This window comes from Pleurodeles waltl, chromosome 6 (genome assembly GCF_031143425.1).
Source record: "Pleurodeles waltl isolate 20211129_DDA chromosome 6, aPleWal1.hap1.20221129, whole genome shotgun sequence".
NCBI lineage: Eukaryota > Metazoa > Chordata > Amphibia > Caudata > Salamandridae > Pleurodeles > Pleurodeles waltl.
In genome coordinates this window covers 1,612,747,379-1,612,769,582 of record NC_090445.1, presented here as the reverse complement: position 1 = coordinate 1,612,769,582, position 22,204 = coordinate 1,612,747,379, and the positions used below count along the sequence as shown (strand labels likewise).

The following is a 22,204-nucleotide window of genomic DNA, read 5'->3' as shown; positions in this document are numbered from 1 at the left end:
GAGGAAAACTTGTTTTTTTAGCCACTTTTTGAGGTTTGCAAAGGATTCTGGGTAACAGAACCTGGTCCGAGCCCCGCAAGTCACCCCTCCTTGGATTCCCCTAGGTCTCTAGTTTTCAGAAATGCACAGGTTTGGTAGGTTTCCCTAGGTGCCGGCTGAGCTAGAGGCCAAAATCTACAGGTAGGCACTTTGGAAAAAACAGCTGTGTTTTCTATAAAAAAAATAGGATGTGTCCATGTTGTGTTTTGGGGCATTTCCTGTCGCAGGCACTAGGCCTACCCACACAAGTGAGGTATCATTTTTATCGGGAGACTTGGGGGAACACAGAATAGCAAAACAAGTGTTATTGCCCCTTATCTTTCTCTACATTTTTTCCTTCCAAATATAAGAGAGTGTGTAAAAAAGACGTCTATTTGAGAAATGCCCTGCAATTCACATGCTAGTATGGGCACCTCGGAATTCAGCGATGTGCAAATAACCACTGCTCCTCACAACCTTATCTTGATCCCATTTTGGAAATGCAAAGGTTTTCTTGATACCTCTTTTTCACTCTTCATATTTCAGCAAATTAATTGCTGTATACCCAGTATAGAATGAAAACCAACTGCAGGGTGCAGCTCATTTATTGGCTCTGGGTACCTAGGGTTCTTGATGAACCTACAAGCCCTTTATATCCCCGCAACCAGAAGAGTCCAGCAGACAAAACGGTATATTGCTTTCAGAAATCTGACATCGCAGGAAAAAGTTACAGAGTAAAACATAAAGAAAAATGGCTGTTGTTTTCAGCTCAATTTCAATATTTTTTTATTTCAGCTGTTATTTTCTGTAGGAAAACCTTGTAGGATCTACACAAATGACCCCTTGCTGAATTCAGAATTTTGTCTAGTTTTCATAAATGTTTAGCATTCCGGGATCCAGCATTGGTTTCACACCCATTCCTGTCACTAACTGGAAGGAGGCTGAAAGCACCAAATATAGTAGAAATGGGGTATGTCCCAGTAAAATGCCAAATTTGTGTTGAAAAATTTGGTTTTCTGATTCAAGTCTGCCCGTTCCTGAAAGGTGGGAAGATAGTGATTTCAGCACCAGAAACCCTTTGTTGATGGCGTTTTCAGGGAAAAAACCACAAGCCTTCTTCGGCAGCCCTTTTTTCCCATTTTTTTGGAAAAAACTAAATTTTCACTGTATTTTGGCTATTTTCTTGGTCTCCTCCAGGGGAAACCACCAACTCTGGGTACCATTAGAATCCCTAGGATGTTGGAAAAAAAGGACGCAAATTTGGCGTGGATAGCTTATGTGGACAAAAAGTTATGAAGCCCTAAGTGCGAACTACCCCAAATAGCCAAAAAAGGGCTCAGCACTGGGGGGGAAAAGGCCCAGCAGCTAAGGGGTTAATTCCAACCAGCTATACTTGCAACCAGGCTGGCGCAATGAAGGGGAACAGTAGAAGGAAATCCGTTTTCTTGGGGTTCATTTTAAGATGATGTAGTGTCACCCATAACTGGATGTCCCCTGTAACTGATCTTTCAGGTAACATCAAACGTAGGGGAAGGTAAGTTGGTGTCTATGGGGTTGCATGGAAAGAATACCTGTAGGCCATTACTGTTCTCCCAAGTCTTCCTGTCCTAGCTGCGTACTGCCTAATGATTCTTGCTTTGTTACCATGTTTTACCAATTATTCCTATGTTAGCATTGTGCATCTTAGATCTCCCTACCATATGATTTATGTTATGTCACAATCTATAATGCCATCATGTTATGTTAGCATTGTGCACCATAGATATCGCTAACATATCCATACCATGCTATATTATGTTATGTTAGCATTGTGCGGCATAGACTTCCCTACCATAATGTCCTGTGTTATGTCACGATCTATTATGGCATGTAAGCTTTGTATATCATAGATATCCTTAATACGTCATACATACCATGTTATGTCATGATATATATCATGACCAAGTTAGACTGCTTTACCCTATTATACCATATTTTGCCATGATATGTTACATTGAGTTATGTTAGCATTCTGTACCTTAGATGTCTATAGCATTTTATACCATGTAACGCCGGACAATACATTATTTTATTATAATATTGTGCACCTTAGAGCCCCCTAATGCGTCAAACAATGTGATGCCTAGATCTATTTTTTAATGTTATGCTAGCCTTGTGTGCTGGATATAACTCTAACATATCATACACGCAATGCTATCTCATGATATGTGATACTTTGTTGTGTTAGCATTGTGCCCCTTTAGCATCCCTACCATGTCATGCTATGATCTGTTATGTTAGTAGTTTGTGCCATGCACATCCCTAGCATCTTATACATATATGTTATGTGATATTATATTATGTTAGCACAGAGGGCATTCAATGTCCCCACCATATCTTACTCTATGTCACAATTTATTATGTAATGTTAGCATTGTGTGCCATTAATATAGCCTAACGTATCATGCATACGATGTTATATCATGATATGTGATATTATGTTAGCATTTTTGCTTTAGATGTTTCTATCATATCATATTATGCTATGTCATGATCTGTTATGTTAGACATCAGGCTATGTTATGCCTAGATATTGTGAGTAATTTTATGTTAGGATTGCGTGCCTTAGCCGTCCCTAACATCTCATATCATGTTATGTTGGCATTGTACACCTTAGATGTTCCCACCACATTATACCATTGTATACCATGCTATGTTATGTTAGCTTGCTAGCTTTTTATACTATGTTATGCCATGATATATTATGTTAGCATTGCGCACATCTGCTCTGATGTCCCTAACTTATCATATCAGAATATGTCATGCTATATTATTTTGATAGGTTAGCATTGTGCGCCTTAGATGCCCCTAACCTCTCCTACCATATTATACTGTGTTTTGTTAGCATTGCTCTCCATTGTCGTTCCTAGCATCGGATAATGGTTCCTCATTTTATGTTATGTGTTGTTATGTTCTGTTATATGGTGTTGTAATGTTAAGTCTTCTAATGTAATAATGTGTTATGTTTTCAATGTGTGAGTAAGAAGCTCCTAGTTGGTAAAGCAATCAATTGTAGCTCATGCAAGCTTCATAATAATTCCCTTATACTGATTGACACTCTTATACACACTTGTTATGGGTCATGTCCATCACCCAGACTGTACCAGTTCACAGCAATAAACCACTCATCAACAACGGTACAGGCATGGAAGATCTGAAGATATCTGCCGATGGAGGACTTTCATTTAGTCCACCATTGCAGGTCCCAACAACTACATGCTCAGACCGCTTCTTGATAGCTCACGATAACACTCAGCTATAGGATGATATTAAGCCCATCCTAGAAGATCTCATTATCATTTCTCCCTCCATCCTAAGCCTGCTCAGGACCATGGGTTTATAGATTGTAATAAGAAGACGAGTGATCCAGATGATTCCATGAACAGTACCCATCAGACAGCCTTTTAAAGGCAAAGGGACTATCTCCTACAGTACACTCAAAGCATGTAAATGCATTCCTTAGCACTGACACCCGTCTGGTGACACGAGACAAATATGTCCAACGTTTTAATTACATGACTTTCACTTACTTCCGCACGCCAGATCAGGCACGTCGTGAGCAGTGGCATGTGTGCCACGTCCCTGCCAAGCTCCCAGAGGCAGCCAAGCCCTAGCTTCAGAGAGCATGCACTAGTGATCCTGATACCATGCACAAAGACAAGTGTCTCTAAACTAGTGATCGGATACTGCCTGAAAATAAAACCCACCCTGACGTCTGTGTGCCCTACTGTCCTTCCTACAAGCCCAGGATTTTATTTTAGATCCCGGAGATACTTGCTGTGTCCTGCGTTCTATTTGCCTTAGGTAAATGTGCTTCTAGTGAGTTACTCTTTCGATTTTTGTAGAGATTAACATTTCCGGGAAAGGTAGCTCCAGAATTTTAAAAGATAACATCGATTTGGGGACAGAGGTGGCTTACCAGTGGTACCTAGAAGGCTAGCGTTTGGTAAAACCGCAGGTGTGAGCTTTTTTCTTTCTTACCAGAATTGTTCTGTGAAAGTTTTTTTTAACCCTAATTTATATTTATATAAAGTGTACGGTATGGTTGGATTGAGCACTTCAGGAATTCTTTTGCTCTGTGCGCTTTAAAGCTTCTCAGCATGTTGTGTCATTTGTTCTTTCTAGGCTTTAAAGGTTGCGTCATATGCGCTTTGTGTGCTTTAAGGATTCCTAATGGGTCCTAGTGTGCTGGCGCTACACAATTTTGACGTTTTAGGACACTATGCTATGCTTGGTTAGATTATTTTCTGAATTACTTACCGATCCACTTTAAACCCAGTCACTGTCACACCCTTCATCAGGCTGTATCTCCAACAGAATGCAGCAAACCAGGATACAAGAACTGGAGCTCCAACTAAACATGTTTTCATTGTTTTAATAGCCAAAATTAAATCTACACCTTTTTTGACTTGACATGCATGAGGTCTGGCAGGTGTCCTTCACTAATATCAGCTTCCAAAAAATGGTTTAAGATTCGTAAAGTTTCTAACCAATCTGATGATGTGAACCGAGGTTGTTTTTTCTTTATAACCAAACCAGAAAATTGTCCAATCCTCTAACTTAATGACTTTGATGGAATTAAAAGTCTGCACATTTTATTGTAAACATGTTGCCAGTGTTCGCTCTTGGAGGCCTTTATCCCAATTCTTATTCCCTCTTTCCTGCCCCCATTGATTAAGCTGCTATCTCACACCCATGGGCGTCCGCAAAAATGTTTATGGGGGGGGGGGCCATAATTTTAACGTCATCCATCCTGCAACCCTTTTTGACAATGTATAAAAGGGCAGGGGCATAGTCATTATCACATAAAGCCCAGGCATGCAAAGAGTTGAGAAACCTGATGCAAAAGCTTAATAGAAGGATCAAGCTGCCATTGTCTGATTAGCAATTTCTAATCTGTTTTTATGTTAACATATTATGTACCACATGAATATTATACTTAGCTGCAGATAGTTATCTTACTTCTCCCTGTAACAAGCTGCTCAGTGCGACTCACTCTGCATCCTGCTTCTTCTAACTGGCGCGAGCCTGCACACTGCTGCCGGGGATTGGGGTGTGTGAGCGTGCCAACTATAAAGGTCGGACGTCAGAGTCGGACACAGATTACTCCGACTCACGCACTGTCATTGGTAGCGACGCGCTCAGCCTCAGCTACCATTGACAGTGCAAGACCCTCGAGTCAGACCAATCCGGGACCGACTCCGACTCAGTGTTAGCTGCCGTCAGGAGGACCCACCTCTGCCTGCTGTTATCCATCTGCCACGGTCCACGGTGTCCCAAACTGTTTTAGACAGGGGGCGTGGCCGTACTAGTGCAGGCAGTGTAGCCCTACGGCAGCCATAGCCTGCACACAAGGCTGGACCTAAATCCAAGGGGGGTGGGCACGCACCCCCTTGTCCCCCCCTGCGGACTCCCATGCTCACACCAGTACAATCTGGTGACCCCTCCCTCTATCCTTTTGCCATTTGTAGCACTTAAAACTGGCCTTAACTGTCAACGAGCGTTGAGCTGGCACCCTGCATGACACTCTGCAATGGCCCTATTGTGCACTCTCCTTCTCCCTTTGTTGATTCGTTTCCTCCCTCTCTTAACTTTACCCTCCAGTCTCTCCCCTGGAGCAGAATCACCCCAGGACCACATCGACGCAGCAGCACGAGCAAGGACCGAGACATGAGTGGGTCACCCCACTCCTGCATACCTCCATCTTGTTTTATGCAACCACCATAGCATTGATTGCCAACCTACTGGAAACGGGCAGCTTTTATCACAACACTCATTTTACTCCTCTCTGCACCTTATGTCTCTTGAATGCATTTCCTGTTCCACCCCATTTCCTAATGCTAACATGCTCTCTTTGCACGAGACACCTCCACCACTGACAAAAGGGTCAGCCCGCTCACATTGTGTTACTCTCAGTGCATGGAAATAGTGGTGCACTCTATCAAATAACAAGTGCAGGTGCTGCTGAACTTTTACTCATTTCCAAGTCAGTACTTCTCATTTTGTCGATCTGGAAAATATGAAAGACGTAAGAAGTGTGACTAAGTATAAGCTGTGGCTTTTGTTTTATACTCAAGCAAAGGCTTAGCTACCATTGATGCAGCAGGTGCAGTGCATCAGTGCTCACTGAGCCTTGATAATTGCTGTACTTTACTACCTCAACAATAATGAAATGGGCCATTTACCTTGCTTGCACCAGAGCCCGTGGCATCATTGCTATGGTACTGCACACAAGTGTCAACAGGTTGCGTTGCATGCCCACACATTACTGCGTATGATAGGAGGATGAATGCACAGATGGAGAGCTAAGTGATTCCTAGGAATGGATCATTTTAAGAGTAAACTAAATTGTGTATGAAGGACCCTGTTCATCTATGAAGGTTGAGGAGTGGCGTTTTGTGGCTCCAAACTTTCTTGAGTTCTATGATTTTGTACTATTCTTGTGTTTGGTTAAACCCAGCTAATTAAATGCTTTCATTTTTTTCTTGCTTCCCTGGCAGTCAGCGGCAAGTCTTCATGTTGAGCTGTACCTTTCCGCAGTGTGCCACACTTGTCCGGTAGATCCTCATCTTCCTGGAGTGATACAATGAAGCCACACAAGTGAACCAGCGTGTGTCCTAGAACTTTCCTATCCAAGAACACGTCATGGGTCATTGCAGAAATTGATGCTAGGGACAGTGGATCATGGCTGGCTCGCCCTTCTGGGTGCAGCAGACTGAGGAAGCCATGGGTCCTGGGCAGCAGGATTGGGAAGAAAATGAGGAGGAGGAGAAGGCGGAGGAGGAGGAGGAAGAAAGCAATGGGGAGGAGCAAGACTTTGAAAAGTACCTGGATGTCAATGGGGTCTTCAGACTACAAGAGCAAGATGCAGAGGGTGCAGATGGCAAAAAGGCCTTTGTCATGGGCAGTGACGACAATATACTCGGCCTTGAGGAGAGGGATGTTTTTGCCCTGGATGACAATGGTATCATGGGCATGGAGGAGCAAAGTGTCTGTTACCCACATTCCTCTTCAGGTCTGAGCAGAGCCTTCAACTTTGAGGAGAAGTCAGAACTCTCCAGCCCAACGCACAGGAGAAGCTTTGACCTGAGTGACCAAAGGGACACAGACTCTCTTCCCATAACCTCCTCCTTGGGAGAGCATGGTGCTGGACGCCATGTTGACGGTATGTACAGCTCAACATTACCGAGCCTTTCTCTTTTAAAAGTTAGTAGTAAAATTCTGCATGTTGAGTAAATGCCTGAGGGGATCCCATCATTGTAAGTAAAACTGTGTCCAGGGAAGGCTTCATTGTACGGCAATATGATGTGCTGAGGTATTTTGGCGGAACTATGTCTCTGGACCACTGTTATATAGCAGCAGTGGAGGTCAAGATGGAAGACTGTGCGCTTTGTGTGAGGCCTTGTTACTGAAAAAAAACATGGGAGGGTAGCAAGTCAGATTTAGTGTGACTTCACTTATCTTACTTGAGGTCCTTAGACTAGAACATCAAGGGTTGAAACAGACCTTGGATGACGTAGATTGATTGAACTGTGTTTGAGGTCCTAATATTGAAATAGTAGAAGGTGCTGAAGGTGAGGCTTAAAGAGCATTGGCAGAGCTGTGTGCAGTGCCCCAACACCCAAACAGGAGAATGTGTGCTGCGGGTAGGAGGTTAATTGGGAGATATTTAACATTGTCGCCCAGAAATGGATCTTTACCTCACAATAGTGTCACAGTAACAGTAACAGTGACAGTGTGGTTTAGAGCTGTCTGTGGGCCAGACACAGCAATAGGATATCTATACCCATGTTTGCTTTATTTGTAGAGTTTCATCTCACAGACATCTAATTTGTATTAAATTGCCAACAATGTTTTCTTCTCTCTAATTTTCAGATAGCCTCGAAGACCTGGAACCTGAGAGCTTGGATGACACTGATGCACCTCGGATCTGGATGCCGACAAGGGACAGACAGTTGGACATGACTGAAGATGAGCAAGACAGAGTCAGCTCTGTTGATTTAGAGAGGCCAGAAGCAGATGAGGAGGGGGAAGGGAGCCAAGGTGACGATTACCCAGATCTCCCATATGATGGACAATTCGGGACAGTCTATGACTTGAGTTTGGAGGCAATGCAGGATTCAGAGGGTGTTTATGAAGAATATCGAAAGGTCTTGGGATTTGAGAATGACTGGGAGGAGTCTGATTTTAGCCCAGATCAATCTAGAGTTGCAACAGAGCATCCCTATGAGCTGGACAAGGTTTCTGTCAACTCTGAGCAGGAAGACGCTCGCAGTATAAGTCAGCTGGGTAAAACACTGGCTTTTCCATCTGGCCTTCCAGCTCCTCTAAATGAAGGTGGAAGTGGTGCAGAGGAGCCAAGCCCATTACTTGACTCAAGCCACTGGAACATGAGCCAGAGTCTCCTAAGCCATGTGTCTATGGAAGATCTTCAAAACAGACCTGGTATAGATGATGAAACTTTCCCAGAGTCTTCCTATACTGAAAGTGTTGATGATTCTACTGCAGCTGCTTTCAGAATGTCTACCAGAGGGCCTCGGTCCTCCCATAGCCGCCCAGCATTGGCTGCTAAGTTTATAAAAAGGCAAAAAGACAATCTGAAAAAAGAGTCACCTTCTGACTCTGAGCAGCACATGGAGGGACCACTCCTGCGCCCAGGACAAGCAGTTAAGACAAATATGCCAGCATTACTCCCTTCCAAGGGCAACAGACAGTCAAGGTCCTTGAGCCCAAAAAGGAATCCTGTTGATAAAAAGACTGCTCGATCACGTTCACCTCGACCCTCTCCTACAGCAGAGACATTGACATATGGAAGGGGACAGTTGAACTACCCTCTGCCTGATTTCTCTAAGGTGGAACCAAGGGTAAAATTCGATCAGAGTTATCGGCCTCCCAGAGGACGTGCATTGCTCCGGAAGTCAGCTGGATCTGAGGCTCCGCTGGTCTTCAAGTCTCCAGCAGAAATTGTGCGGGAAGTTCTTCTCAGCAGCACAGAGGGAAGCCCTCAGAAAGCAGCGTTTTCATCCACTACCATTCCCGAAGAATTCAAGTCACCCAGGCAGGCCACAGAACTGGTACATCAACTGCAGGTAATCTGGGAGAGGGAAGGGAATATGAACTAAGCAAACTTGAATGTTTTAAACAGCAGTCAGATTAGAGCACAGGGAGTTGCCTTGGATAACTCAAAGTACAGCTCAAGCCAGTTTAAGCCTAGAAGAAGTGGGCCATACCTGTTCCAGGTGTGCACCTTAGAATGTTACCCATTAACCCACATACTAGTACCTGCCCTCACTTGAGAATAGCCTCAGTATGTAGGGCGTCTTTGAACATGTAGGGCTTTCATTGCTCTCTCCTTGTCAGAATCCTTTCAAAGCACCAGTGACAAGTTCCTGTGAAAATATAGGCTTCAAAAGCAATTTTTGATTACACTTAGATGCCTAAATATCAACCTCACATAAAGAATGCCCTACACAATTTCAATTTCAATCTATATTTAGTTTCTAAATTCAGCCAACCCCTCAGGTGTATGGAAGAAAAATGGAACATTTCTTTAAATAATAAAAGTACTTTATGTATGAATGCTGTGAGTAAAAGTGTGCCTCTTTTAACTCTTCTCAACCCCAGCTTCCAATACTTTATACCATTTGAACTTTGCAAAAAATACAACATTGGAACAAACATTCTTAATATTGACTTAAAAACCTGATTGATGGCATGAAAGATGTTTAATAATAATTCCAGTGTAAATAGGAATCAACATAGTTATTTTACCAACCATTTGTCCGCTGCAGCCATTGCATTCCCCAAAATGTATAAATGCAAAGAAATGCATGTGGATTCAAGAGAAGTGTCACTGTAAAAGCCAAGCTCCTTACCTGTGAAGAATTGTATAACAACTGTGTGAAAGTGAAAAAGGCACGCAACCCCATCAGCAAATACTTATTTAGATGCGGTGCTGTACCACCTGACTTCTGTGTGCTTTACAGTAAAGGGAGTTCAGGTTAAGGTCTTTTTCACTGATAACAGGAGACTGATTTGAAAGCAGATAAGTGAGTCAAGATGTAATCTTTTCTAAACTCAACCATGTTTACTCTGGCTCCCCACTGGATCCCTGTCCTGATAAAGTTATAATAGCCATTGCCTCATCAGTGGCTCCTGTAGTAACAGTAATCTGCAGATACTCCCTGCTCCCTGGCATGATGGCTGATCTATGTAGTATAGAAGTTATCATCCCTATGCTGAAAAAACCCACACTGGATCCTGTGATACTGACCAACTAACATAACATCTTGTTTCTCTCTTACCCCGATTGCTAAAATCCCTGAAAGATGTGTTAATATGCAGCCTTCAAAATACATAAAAGATAACTCTCTTCTAAATATCAATGAGGTGGCAGCCCTAATCTCAGTATTAGAATCGTGTTAAAAGCTGCCACTAATTACATCTAGTTGATTCTGGGTGCTGGGGGCTTTGCAGCCCTTATCCTCATTGATCTCACAGTGGCTTTCAATACTGTTTGCCATGATAGTCTTCTGGACAGACTTGCTGAAGTTGGCTTACTGGGCAATGTATTAAGCAGGTTCACGTCATTCATGAAGGGATGCACTCAAGCTGTCTCCATAGCTCAATATTGTTCTCATTTCAAATAGTAAACTGGGGGATCCCACAGGGCTCCTCATTAAGCCCCATGCTTTTAAATCTTTATGTTTATGTCTCCTCTGGCTTTCTATGAAGCAACTCATGGCCTTCAGTTTTATTGTTGCACATACAACCCCCAAATCATTCTATGACTGTAAGAGGACCGTCAACTTCTCCATGACCAGTTTAAAAGCTGTTTGCAATCAGTGGCCAACACGATGAATGCACATTCCCTCAAAACTAATACAGATATAACTGAGTTCCGGGTTTTTGGCCTTAGTCTCTAGGTGCTTGCCCTACACCCCCCCCGCCCCTTTGTGCTCCCAATCTTTCTTTATGATGAAGATCTTGAAATAAATTATTTCTCTCTTAATATATCCAGGAAACTGTAATCCAGTCCCTCATCACTAGCAGGTTAGGCTACAGAGAGTCTCTAGTCAACTCTTCTCCAGGTTGCAGTTGATACAGAATTCAGTTGCCTGACGTATTCTAGGTCTTAATATTCTATGGGGGGACAAGGAGTAATGAAGGTCCAGCACACACACTCCCTTGCTCTAACAATAGTTTGATTCCTACCCCAAACTGTGACTTTACACCTGATGGTCCTAGGTGTTTTCTTTTGGTCAGAAGTGTTTACCTTTCAGAACAAGTGCCCTCACCCACCTAATGGGCAGCATGCTTCATCATCGGGCTGTTTTCTCATTGGGCCAGTGCTGCAATGCCCAATGGGCCCCTAAAATGAGCTCTTTAGAGGAAATCGTTTTCTTTGTTCTACCTAGTATGAGTCAACTTAACTCAAAAACCTCCTTTGTTATTGTTTAGGAGCAGTTCACAATCAGGAAAAGTAGACTGGTAAAAGAAGGGTTAAAATTAACTAGGGATCCCCTAAAAAAGTACTTTATTCTAGGGGTTCAAGTCAAAGATTAAAAACATGGGAATATTTTAGAAAACAATGATCCTTATGTATTCTTAAAAGGTCTTTGGCCTTTGGACATTTCAGCATAGGCCTAACAAGGAGCTAGTAACTAGGAACTGCACACTGTGCCAAATTATTATTTAGGTCCCAGCAGATGTAGCAGCATTTTGTTTCCCCTTGCTGCTCTTCACCAGCTACCACTAAACAAACGCTGTCTTTTTAAGTTGCCCTGTTGTTGTCATAAAAACATGCATGGTTCTGCACTTGGCAGCTACATGACATCCCCCCATTTGTCTGGTAGATCTTCAATTCTAGCATGTTACATTTTGCAAACATTCCCAAATTCAGTGAGGTGTGTACAGGTAACCAAGCCTTTTCTGTGCTGCCTGCTCAGGCCTGGAACAATCTCTTGCCTGCTATTTGTGCAGGCCATAACCTCGTGAAATTTCGTAGCAGGTAAAAACTCACTTGCTATGCAGCAGAGCCCCTGTTTCCTGCTACTAATATAAGGATACACTTTAGGGTCATCACAAGCTTTATAAATTGAAAATCAAATCAATCAAACCAAATCAGAGCCACATAATTGTGAAAGGACCAGTAACATTTGGGCTGTTACAGTGGGGATGTAGAAAGTGCATATTGCGAAGCCAAGGGCATGTGATAAGAAACCATACTTACAAAAAAGACTATAAAATGCACACCATTCTTATTGGACAGCTTTCTCATAAATACGTTTTTGCTAGATATTTGACACTAAATGAACATTTTGTAGTAGCTGCATCCTTACACTGGAAGATGGATAGCAGTTAACTACTGTTTAACACTTGGTTTCACTCAAAAGTTAAAAAACACTGAAATCCACTACTTGTCATAAACACACTGTCACTTGGGCCTGACAAGCACTACTTATGACCTCACATATGAAGTCAGTCATGACATGTTAAGTGAAATCATTGGTGACATCACAGATGACATCTTTAATGACTTCATAGATGACATTTTTTGTGTAACCTAAAAGCAACGGCTGCATAATTGTGTGTTATTTTTTATCTTAACCCTTTAGCAATGTAGAGTGTTATCAAAAATGTCATATTGTTTGGTGAGCTAATACGACATCCTGGTAAATACTGATACAGCGGGATGATGAACTTACTTGTTGCAGTATTAGCTTTCTTTTCCTAGTTCCTTACAATGGAGACTAGCCGTGCCATACCACTTATATACTCAAAGTAGATAACCAGTATGAAGAGCCTGTTGGTTATATCTTTCGTTCTCAACGTATGTCTTCCTTGCAAAGTCCCCCTTGAAGATTTAAGCTCCTGAGTGTTTAAGACACTTAAACCCTGGTTACGAGTTGGTCGGTATGTTCCAACCCGTGCGAAAACATCTGTTTACGCACAGGGTGAATTATAAGTTGTTAGGTATTTAACACATTCAATAATTTTTGGATGCGTTAAATAGTTCAACCTTAGTTACATTTCAGCAGGTTAAACCTGACGAAATTTAACATGGAAAAGCATTCGGATATTGAGCATATCATATGTATTTTATTGCATTAACCACCAAAATCCACATGTTATTCCCCGCCTACTAGTAATTAGTGTTATTTATTACACCAGATAAATAACATACCCAATGTATCCTTATTTAGCACATGCGATAAATAACAGCTAAACTCATAATCAGGCCCACAGAAGTGTCCACATAATTTCCAGGGGCTGATGTTGGAGATTTATACCGAAACATGAACGGGGGATCAATTTTGTATACTTGTATATTAATGTAAACAGCAGTAGAATTCAGAGCTTTAAAAGAAACTCTGGCCCAAGTCTTCTGATTGTGCACCTTGGCAGATTGTTAGAGGGTAGCCGATATGTTGTGTTCTATTTTGACAAAGACTGTTTCCTATGAAACTCAATTTAGGACCCTTTCAGCAAGAGTGATGCTTTTGTCCTAGAATAATAGACTAGTCAAATGCAGAACTGTACAGCAATACAATGAAGAAACAGCACACATTATGTTCATAATACATAACAAATTGGTATTAAATATGTCTCACTTGTCTGTTGTATTAGAATAAGCTTGTCTTGGTCACCAATTGCCACATGGTTACAGATGTCACTGGAGTTTTGTGACAATACAGTTCCCTCTTCCTTCTCACATCTCTGATTCCTTATACTTCTTGGGAAACTAAGGCTCAGTGAGGACAACATTAATAATGACTGTTTCACCTCTTAGAGTCTTTGTGTCTTTAGCAAATGTTGAGCTTTAACAGCCTCTCCTGCCTTTCTCACTTTTTAAAGGAAGATTACAATAAACTGCTGACAAAGTATGCTGAAGCGGAGAACACCATTGACCGCCTGCGTTTGGGAGCCAAGGTAAGGGAACTCTACAAAGTCACCCCTTTTGAAAACAGGGTCTGCCAACCTGTTGCGGGAGTGTCCACTGAAGCTTTCTTTATGCTAAGCAAGGTGACTTTTCATGACATAGTAGGGCATTCTACGAGTAAAACAAGGATGTTGTCTTAGGGTTGTTGGTCCATTAAGATACCAAAGAATTCATAAAGATCATGTGTAGCATTTAACTTTTTTATATGATAAAATTGATCCCTCATTTGACTAACTGACCTTACAATGAAGACCAAGCAGCAGAGAAGATAGCTACCTACTGCTGTTAATCACATTTAATGACCGTGGTTAGGTACATGTTTTTGGTGGGGTAGAAACATAATTTGTTTGCAGAACGTAGTGGTACTTTGCCAAGTTTTTTTTATTTTTTATTACTCACTGTGCCATAGGTCTCGAGCAATACTTCAGTGACCAGGCCTAAGTAGGCCTATATGCTGTGTTTAATCTGGAGGGAACTTGACCTGGCATTTCAGGCTGGACTGTTGCCACTGGAGCCATAGCATGGCTGATTTCCCTAAAACAGGCCTTTCTCCAGAGAGGCACATTGGGTGAAAAGCGATGGACTGGAATGTGGCATGAGCAATTTTCACTTATTGAGATTAATTTAAGAGTTACTTCTGTCACTTTGTTGTTTTTAAGATTTTAGTTTTAGTCAACATTTTTGTGGTGAGCAATTCTGCATTTATACCATACGTGCATATCAACAGAATAAAAGAGGCAGTAGTAATAGGTATGAAATATATGTAGTGTTGTGTTCCAGTTCATTTAACTTATGTTTAGTCCTTGTGGCTACCCAGTTTTTAACTATGATATGCTAATCATATATCTCAATATTTTGAACTTGGGGTTGTCACTGTTTTCTGTATGATTCACATTATGGGTTGAGTTTTTAATAACTACAGACAAATAATTATTGCATAACTTGAATTTCAATCATGTTTTAAATGACAATATAATTATGACATTGACAACAAACCCGGATGGAGCTCCTTTTGAAGTTCAAACATGTATTAAATGTTCATGTTAAAGACTTAGGCCAATCAAGATTGGAATACAAGGTACTTTAGTATTTTGGAAACTCAGGCTGCCTTATCCCTTTATGATTGACTGATGTCATTGGGTTGTTTAAGGGGACATCTTACAGATCTACATTTAGGACAACTTCACCTATACTTGCCATTCCTAATCTTGCACAAGGCATCTCTTGAAGTTGATTACCTTCTATATTTTGATTTTCTTACCAGTTCCATTATTGCCGTCTTTATTGGCATTGAAATTCTCTATGGCATTTGTTTAATTGTCTTGAACATTTAGCCTGTGAAAGAGTCATAAATATGCTTTGTAATTGGTTCTTAATGGCTGCAAATAACGACAGGCTACTGACCCTTTTTATGGCGAATGCACTCCTGTGACCCTTCATGTTATACAGAATGCTAATGTCAGTAATCCAGCCAGGATCCATGCAAAGACAGTTCAACAACGCAGTGGGCAAAGATACAACATTTTCTTTTTACCTTCATGGGTGAAACCGCCACATGTTTGCTATAATATACTGCTTTTGAACACTCCATATTTTGCTTATGGGAGTTTACAGAAAGTAACATTTATTGACATCATTGCTGGATGTTTTCAGTCTACAAGAGAGTCCGCTAATTTACAACTCCCACCTGGAATGTTTGGTGCTCCTACCCTAGGATCCTTCCGCAGGACAAAATAATGGAGGTTTTTATTGTGACCGACATACCTCACGTCACAACAAATTATGTCTAATTTCATTTTAAAATATGGTTTCCAGATTTCTGTTCGAGCCAGCATTGCAAAAAAACTCCAATTGCAAGATAGCGTACAACAAAGAAAATGTAGTTATTAGAAATGCAGCTGTGTAGTACATAAATAAACCCATGTTGATAAATAGTTGATAGATAACATATTGGTTTAGAATCTTTTCAATATTTATTTTCCATATTTATCTTTGCACTGCCTATCAAAACATTGGCTCACCAATGCCCTATTTCTTTATCTTCCTCCTCCAGGAGTCCTTGACCTCTAACAAAAGTGAATTCGAGCCACATTCTACTTTTCCCTATATTTACATGATATATGTAATTGCACCAGTTACATCATAACTTCATGCACAGCCTGTGGTCTGACAAAAGGTGTCCTTTCCAACTACCACCTCTCTCCCAGATTAGTTCAAGTTCTGCCATGAACATGATCTGATCAGTCACCTTCTACTTCCTTGGATAGGTGACAATCTACATTAAATGGAACACCACCAAGCTTCTACCTTACTGGACAGTTCATGAATTCACCAGCCACCTTCTTCCTGCTTAGACATTTCCAACCTCCCTGGACAGTGGATCATCCACCATACATGTGACTTTGTTTCTCAATCTTTTAATTCTTTACATATATTATGGCCATTTACACCACCTTTTACCTTCCTATAAAACCCCATTCTTCCTTATCATCTCACCACAATCTACCTTCCTGTAACTGTCAATGGTGTTTCATCCATATGCCTTCATCAGTCACTTTCCCCTATTCTGGAAATCCACTGTTTGCCCTAAAGGTAACGTTACTTGTCTGCATTTTTCTTCGCTGAATTGTCCATGGTCTTTCATTAAAGAGACCCATCAGCCACCTTATACTTGCCTAGGTAACCCAGGATCTATTCTAAATGTGACTTAATCTTTCCACCTTCAGCTTGCCTACAAATCTGTGCTAAACATGTAATCCTGGCCTACTACAAATAACCAACCTTATACTTCCCTACGCAACAGCCACCAACTACTCCCCTGTAAAGGATGTTGTCCTCTATAAGTGTGGCTCACTGATCTCTTTTGGTTTCTCTGGATAGAACACGGTCTGATACGAATGGGACTTCGCCGGCCACCTTCTACTGCCCTAGATCCAACTTGACCTTTCATCATTGTAAATTCACAATCAGTGCCACTTACTAGATGTTAGCCTGCTATACAAGACCCCATCTTCCATTTTATGTATCAACTGGACAGATCATGCCCTGTATACATTTTATTTAAACAGTGAACTACTGCTTTTCTGGATAGTTGGACAGGTCCACCTAGCACCTCCTACAGTGACCTCGATGCAACTTGTGCCATGATGTAGGTGACATACTGCTGGAAGCAACACATTACAACCTGTGCCATGCAGTAGGTGACTTATTGTTGGAAGCAACACTGTTCAGAGTGGCAAACATATGGTAGGAGCAGATGCCTCCAATAGCCCATGATTGTTTGGATTTTACGTCTAAGGCTTCAGATCTAGTTATTAATTTCCTAGCTTTTGGTGTCTGAAGGTTTATGCATACAGAGGGATAGTGTTAGAATAGAGGCAAATAATTGTTCTCTCAAATGACACCATACCAGTCTATATACAGGACATATAATTGCTATTTTCCACATCTTAACATTCATTTTAATAGTAATTCTCTGCAGATTTAAAAGAAAAACATTTTGGTTGTGTGCAGACTTCTTTTCTTGCGGTATTGCTATTGCACAGTTCTCTAGTAATGAGCTTATTTTATTTGTAAAGCCATTTGATGCCAGGTAGCAGAAACCCTTAGCAAGAATCGTTTTACAGAACAACCAGCCTTCACAGAAAGTCCACTCTTGACAACGTTGCTCTTTTCTCACTCTCTCTGTGACCTATTCCTTCCTCTTTTCTCGGCAGAGCTGTGGTTATTTTTGTTGTCCTCTGTGGTGGCAGCTAAGAGTTCTAGCATGCTACAAAGTCTTCCAAATACTTATCATATTCACAGCTACCGCTCACCCCTAATTGCATTTATACTCAGACGTTAGCGTGCAAAAGGCCCTCTGGCCATGCGTCTTGGGAAGCAGCATTAACTCCACCCTTGTATTGCCAATCTGCAATCTCTTTGCCTTCTCAACCCAGAAACAGGGTCCTCAAAAAATTCCAACAGTGATAGAAATCCGCTTTCTTCTGGTGAATATTAATGGACTTTTGAAAAATCAACAATTGATCTTTATCCAGCTTTGAAAACTTGTTGGGTGCAAATCAATGAATCCAGTGTTATAATTGGCACCACTTCTGGCACTGAGAGCTTCCGTGTCTCTTATTGTTAATTTTTATTTATATAATGCACAATCAGCCATTGCTTTGCAAACACAGGGTATTTGGTAGTTAGAGATGTCTTTCAAAATATTTCTGAGGTTTCCATTGTGGACCAGCGTCTGATTCAGTTTGTGGAGATGTGAATCAGTGGTGTGAAGAAGGAGCATATCTATTTAAGGTGAGTGTGTCATCCTTGGTGAGTGGTGCTTCTGAAGAGTGACACCAGAAAGCAATACCAAGTTGATTGTGAGTCTTCTCATGCAGGATGCCCATCCATTGTCTGGGTGATGTATATCTGTGTCAAGCAGCTTGAGAAAGAAAATGCTGCTGTGTGCCTAGTAGTCATGCAGTTTCATATTTCTATAGAGCTGAATGTACATCTAGGGTTCTGTCTATGCATTTAATTGTTGCATCATGTGTAGTGTATCCTGAATACAAGTATTCTGCGGGTGGTGATACAGTCAAGAGTCACACCAGAGGATGGCCAGGAGTTGGCTAAAATATTAGATGAACTCCATCCCCCCTTCTACAGCTGGTCATCCAAGGATAGAACAAAGGCTCATAGGCATGTAACTCTGCCAGAGACCTAGCCTGACAGTGGTCAAATGTTCAAAGGGCAAAAAGAGCAAAAGTCACTTACTCAAATAAAAATGCTCCTAAATATTTATTTGCTGGTCTTATAAATTAGTTTTTAATGCTGTAACAGACCACACATGCATTTGGATGTGGTCTAGGCCCATCAACATTTGTAAACTTTTCAAGTCCCACAATATACACTCTAGTGAACGTTTCTCACACAGAGACAATGCTTAGAGAGGTTGATATCTTCTCTGAACACGGTATCTTCTCCATCTTGCAAAGTTTCTCAAAACACTGTTTCACAGCTTGTTACTTTAAAAAACCAAGAGTAAAAGTTTAATAAAACAAAGCCATATGATAAAAATCTGTGCCTGGGAAAGGACTTAAATCAGAGCAGGGGTGTTCACTATTTTAACTCCCATCCAGCTGAAATCGGGGAAAGTAAAAGAATGAAAGGGTAAGATTTCCTCATCTTACTCCAGTTCTAAAAAAAAGTACATAAATTGAGCGCCTAGGATTAACTATTCTGACTCTAATGAAACTAAAATTGGTGGATGTGCAATAATAATAGGAAAAACATTTACTACAAACAATGGGAAAGTCCATAAATCTGGGGAGTGGAGCACAGGGTAGGATGGGTAGAAAATCACAATTGTAATAAATACATGGAGGCTAATGTTATGCAATTTGTTTTTCCTCTACATCTGGCATTGTGCAAAGAAGGACACAGTCTGATTTTAATAGGGTCTATATCCTCTCACAAACGATGAACAAGTAGTTCCTTGTCTTCAGCTGTGAAATTGACCCTCACCCAGCAGGTTCACTGAAATATTGCTCTTTTTTGTTTTTACTTCATCATAATCTAAAATCTTACATTCCTTTACTAGCAAAATACCTTCATCACCATCCAAATCAGATGAGCATCTTAATATATCCTCACTGCAGTAAGAATCATCACAGAAAACAATATACATATGTTCAATGGCATGTGTAGCTGCAGATACACATGCTATGCATATTCTGTCATCTAGTGTTGGGCTTGGAGTGTTACAAGTTGTTTTTCTTCGAAGAAGTGTTTTCGAGTCACGGGATCGAGTGACTCCTGCTCTTCGGCTCCATTGCGCATGGGCATCGACTCCATGTTAGATTGTTTTCTTTCCGCCATCGGGTTCGGCCGTGTTTCCTTTCGCTCCGATAGTTCGAGTCGGAAAAGTTCTAAAACTCGCTAATTCTCGTCAGTATAGTTTCGATCGCTTACCATCTTTACTCGCCATTCGGGGCGCACGCGCCCAACTCGGGCCTGGTCGGGCCGACCGCGTGGAAGCCTCATGGACCGGACCCCATTCCGCTTTTGTCCTCAGTGCCATGCAAAATTTCCCTACACAGACCAACATCTCTTCGGTAATCTCTGTCTCTCCCCAGACCATTGGGAAGACAATTGGGAAGCCTGCAGATCCTTCCGTTCAAAGAAAACTCTCCGAGACAGAAGGGCAAGAAGACTCGGGATGGCGTCCAAGAGCACTGAACGTCTCGACATCGTGGAGGAGGACATCATGCACACGGCAGTCTCCGTCTGAGGATCCGACTCCGAACAGGAGTCCGAGGAGAACAGACCGGTCACGGCAGGACAGCACGTGAGTATGACTTCCCCTTCCCCAGCCAAGCCCAAACATAAGGCCTTGGGAACGCCACTGCCGGAAGGCCATGGCTCGACCCGGAAAAAGACCTTTGGTGACCAACCAACAACTTCGGCACTGAAAAAGGCCACGCCACCCAAGCCTTCGGACTCGAACCGAAGCTCTGTCTCCGAGACTATCCGGCACAAGAGCCTTTGAGTCGAAACCTCAAAAATCGCTTTGGGAGCCGAGGCCATCGTCCACTCCCAGTCTTTCCATACCAAAAAAAACAGCTTCGGAGCCGAAGAGGCCAGTTTATACAGAGGAACATGAACTTTCGCAAGTACTTAAAGAAAGCCATAAATTCTTGGATGGACATTCACAATTGGAGGATATAGATGAAATGCAAGCCAGAATTCATATTCACAAGGACACTGGCAAAATTATAACTGCACCTCCTCTGCAGCCTAAGAGGAAATTGGCCTTTCAGGAACAATTGGACACTGCTCAGCCACCGGCTAAAGTGCCAAAGACTAACCAAAAAGATCTGTATGATCGAGATCCCATTCCTGATAACAGCCCAGACTGCTATCCCTCCAAGCCATCACCACCGGAGGATAGTACCGCATATACTCAAGTTTTAGCTAGGGCGGCATCCTACCACAATGTCGCTATGCACACAGAGCCTTTAGAGGATGACTTCCTTTTTAACACACTATCGTTTACACACACCACCTATCAGACCCTTCCCATGCTTCCAGGCATATTAAAGCTTGCACACCAAATATTTCAAGAGCCAGTGAAGGCTAGGATAATTACTTCTAGAGTTGAGAAAAGCCGCCTCCCTCTGATCCTGGCTTTATTACACAGCAATTGCCTCCTGACTCTAGTTGAAAGTGCGGCCAGGAAAAGAGCGAACTCGCAGTCATCTGGGGATACACCCCCACCAGACAAAGAAAGCAGAAAATTTGATGCTGCGGGTAAAAGGGTGGCATCGCAGGCAGCCAACCAATGGAGGATAGCCAACTCCCAAGCACTGTTGGCTAGGTATGATAGGGCCCGCTGGGATGAGATGAAGGATATAATACAACATCTCCCCAAAGACCAACAAAAAAGGGCGCAACAAATAGTCGAGGAAGGGCAGGCTCTTACAAACAACCAAATCAGGTCAGCCCTAGATTCTGCAGACACAGCAGCTAGAACAATCAACACTGCTTTCACTATACGAAGACACGCATGGCTCAGGTCTTCAGGATTTAAGCCTGTAATTCAACAGGCAGTCCTTAATATGCCGTTTAATCAAAAACAGCTTTTTGGCCCCGAAGTAGACACAGCTATTGAAAAAAGTTAAAAAGAGTCGGACACTGCTAAAGCCATGGGTGCCTTGTATGCAACGCAATACAGGGGGTCCTTTCGGAAACCCCAATACAGAGGTGGATTTAGAACCTAAACACCGGAAGCATCCACCTCACAAAGAAATTCATCCTACCAACCTCAATATCAAAGAGGTGGGTTTAAAGGCCAATAACCCAGAGCCAGGGGAAAATATCAATCAACCAAACAAGCCTCACAGCAGCCAAAGCAGTGACTTACTCCATCTCTTCCCAACTCACACCTCACCTGTGGGGGGAAGACTGCAAAGGTTCCACACCAATTGGCTACCTATTACAACAGACATCTGGGTATTGGCCATTATCCGCAATGGCTATTGCATAGAATTGGCACAAATTCCCCCAAATATTCCACCAAAACCACACAATCTCTCCTCCCAACTTATCACCATGTTGCAAGAAGAAGTAAAATCACAAGTGACACAAGTTCAAATAGGAACTGGAGTTTACTCACTGTATTTCCTCATCCCCCCAAAAAACGGAACCTTAAGGCCAATATTA

General features: G+C 42.0%; 1 protein-coding gene across 4 annotated transcripts in view; it reads left to right on the top strand.

Annotated features, from left to right (window-relative positions):
- AKNA (AT-hook transcription factor) overlaps positions 1–22,204 on the top strand; it is a 279,571-nt gene that overhangs the window by 64,869 nt on the left and 192,498 nt on the right. For all 4 annotated transcript variants that reach the window (XM_069241503.1, XM_069241504.1, XM_069241505.1 and 1 more), the window contains exons 2-4: positions 6,558–7,222; positions 7,933–9,146; positions 13,915–13,989. In XM_069241503.1, the coding sequence (XP_069097604.1) occupies positions 6,742–7,222; positions 7,933–9,146; positions 13,915–13,989 (1,770 nt within the window). In that variant the 5' untranslated portion in view covers positions 6,558–6,741. The remainder of the gene's footprint in view (positions 1–6,557; positions 7,223–7,932; positions 9,147–13,914; positions 13,990–22,204) is intronic.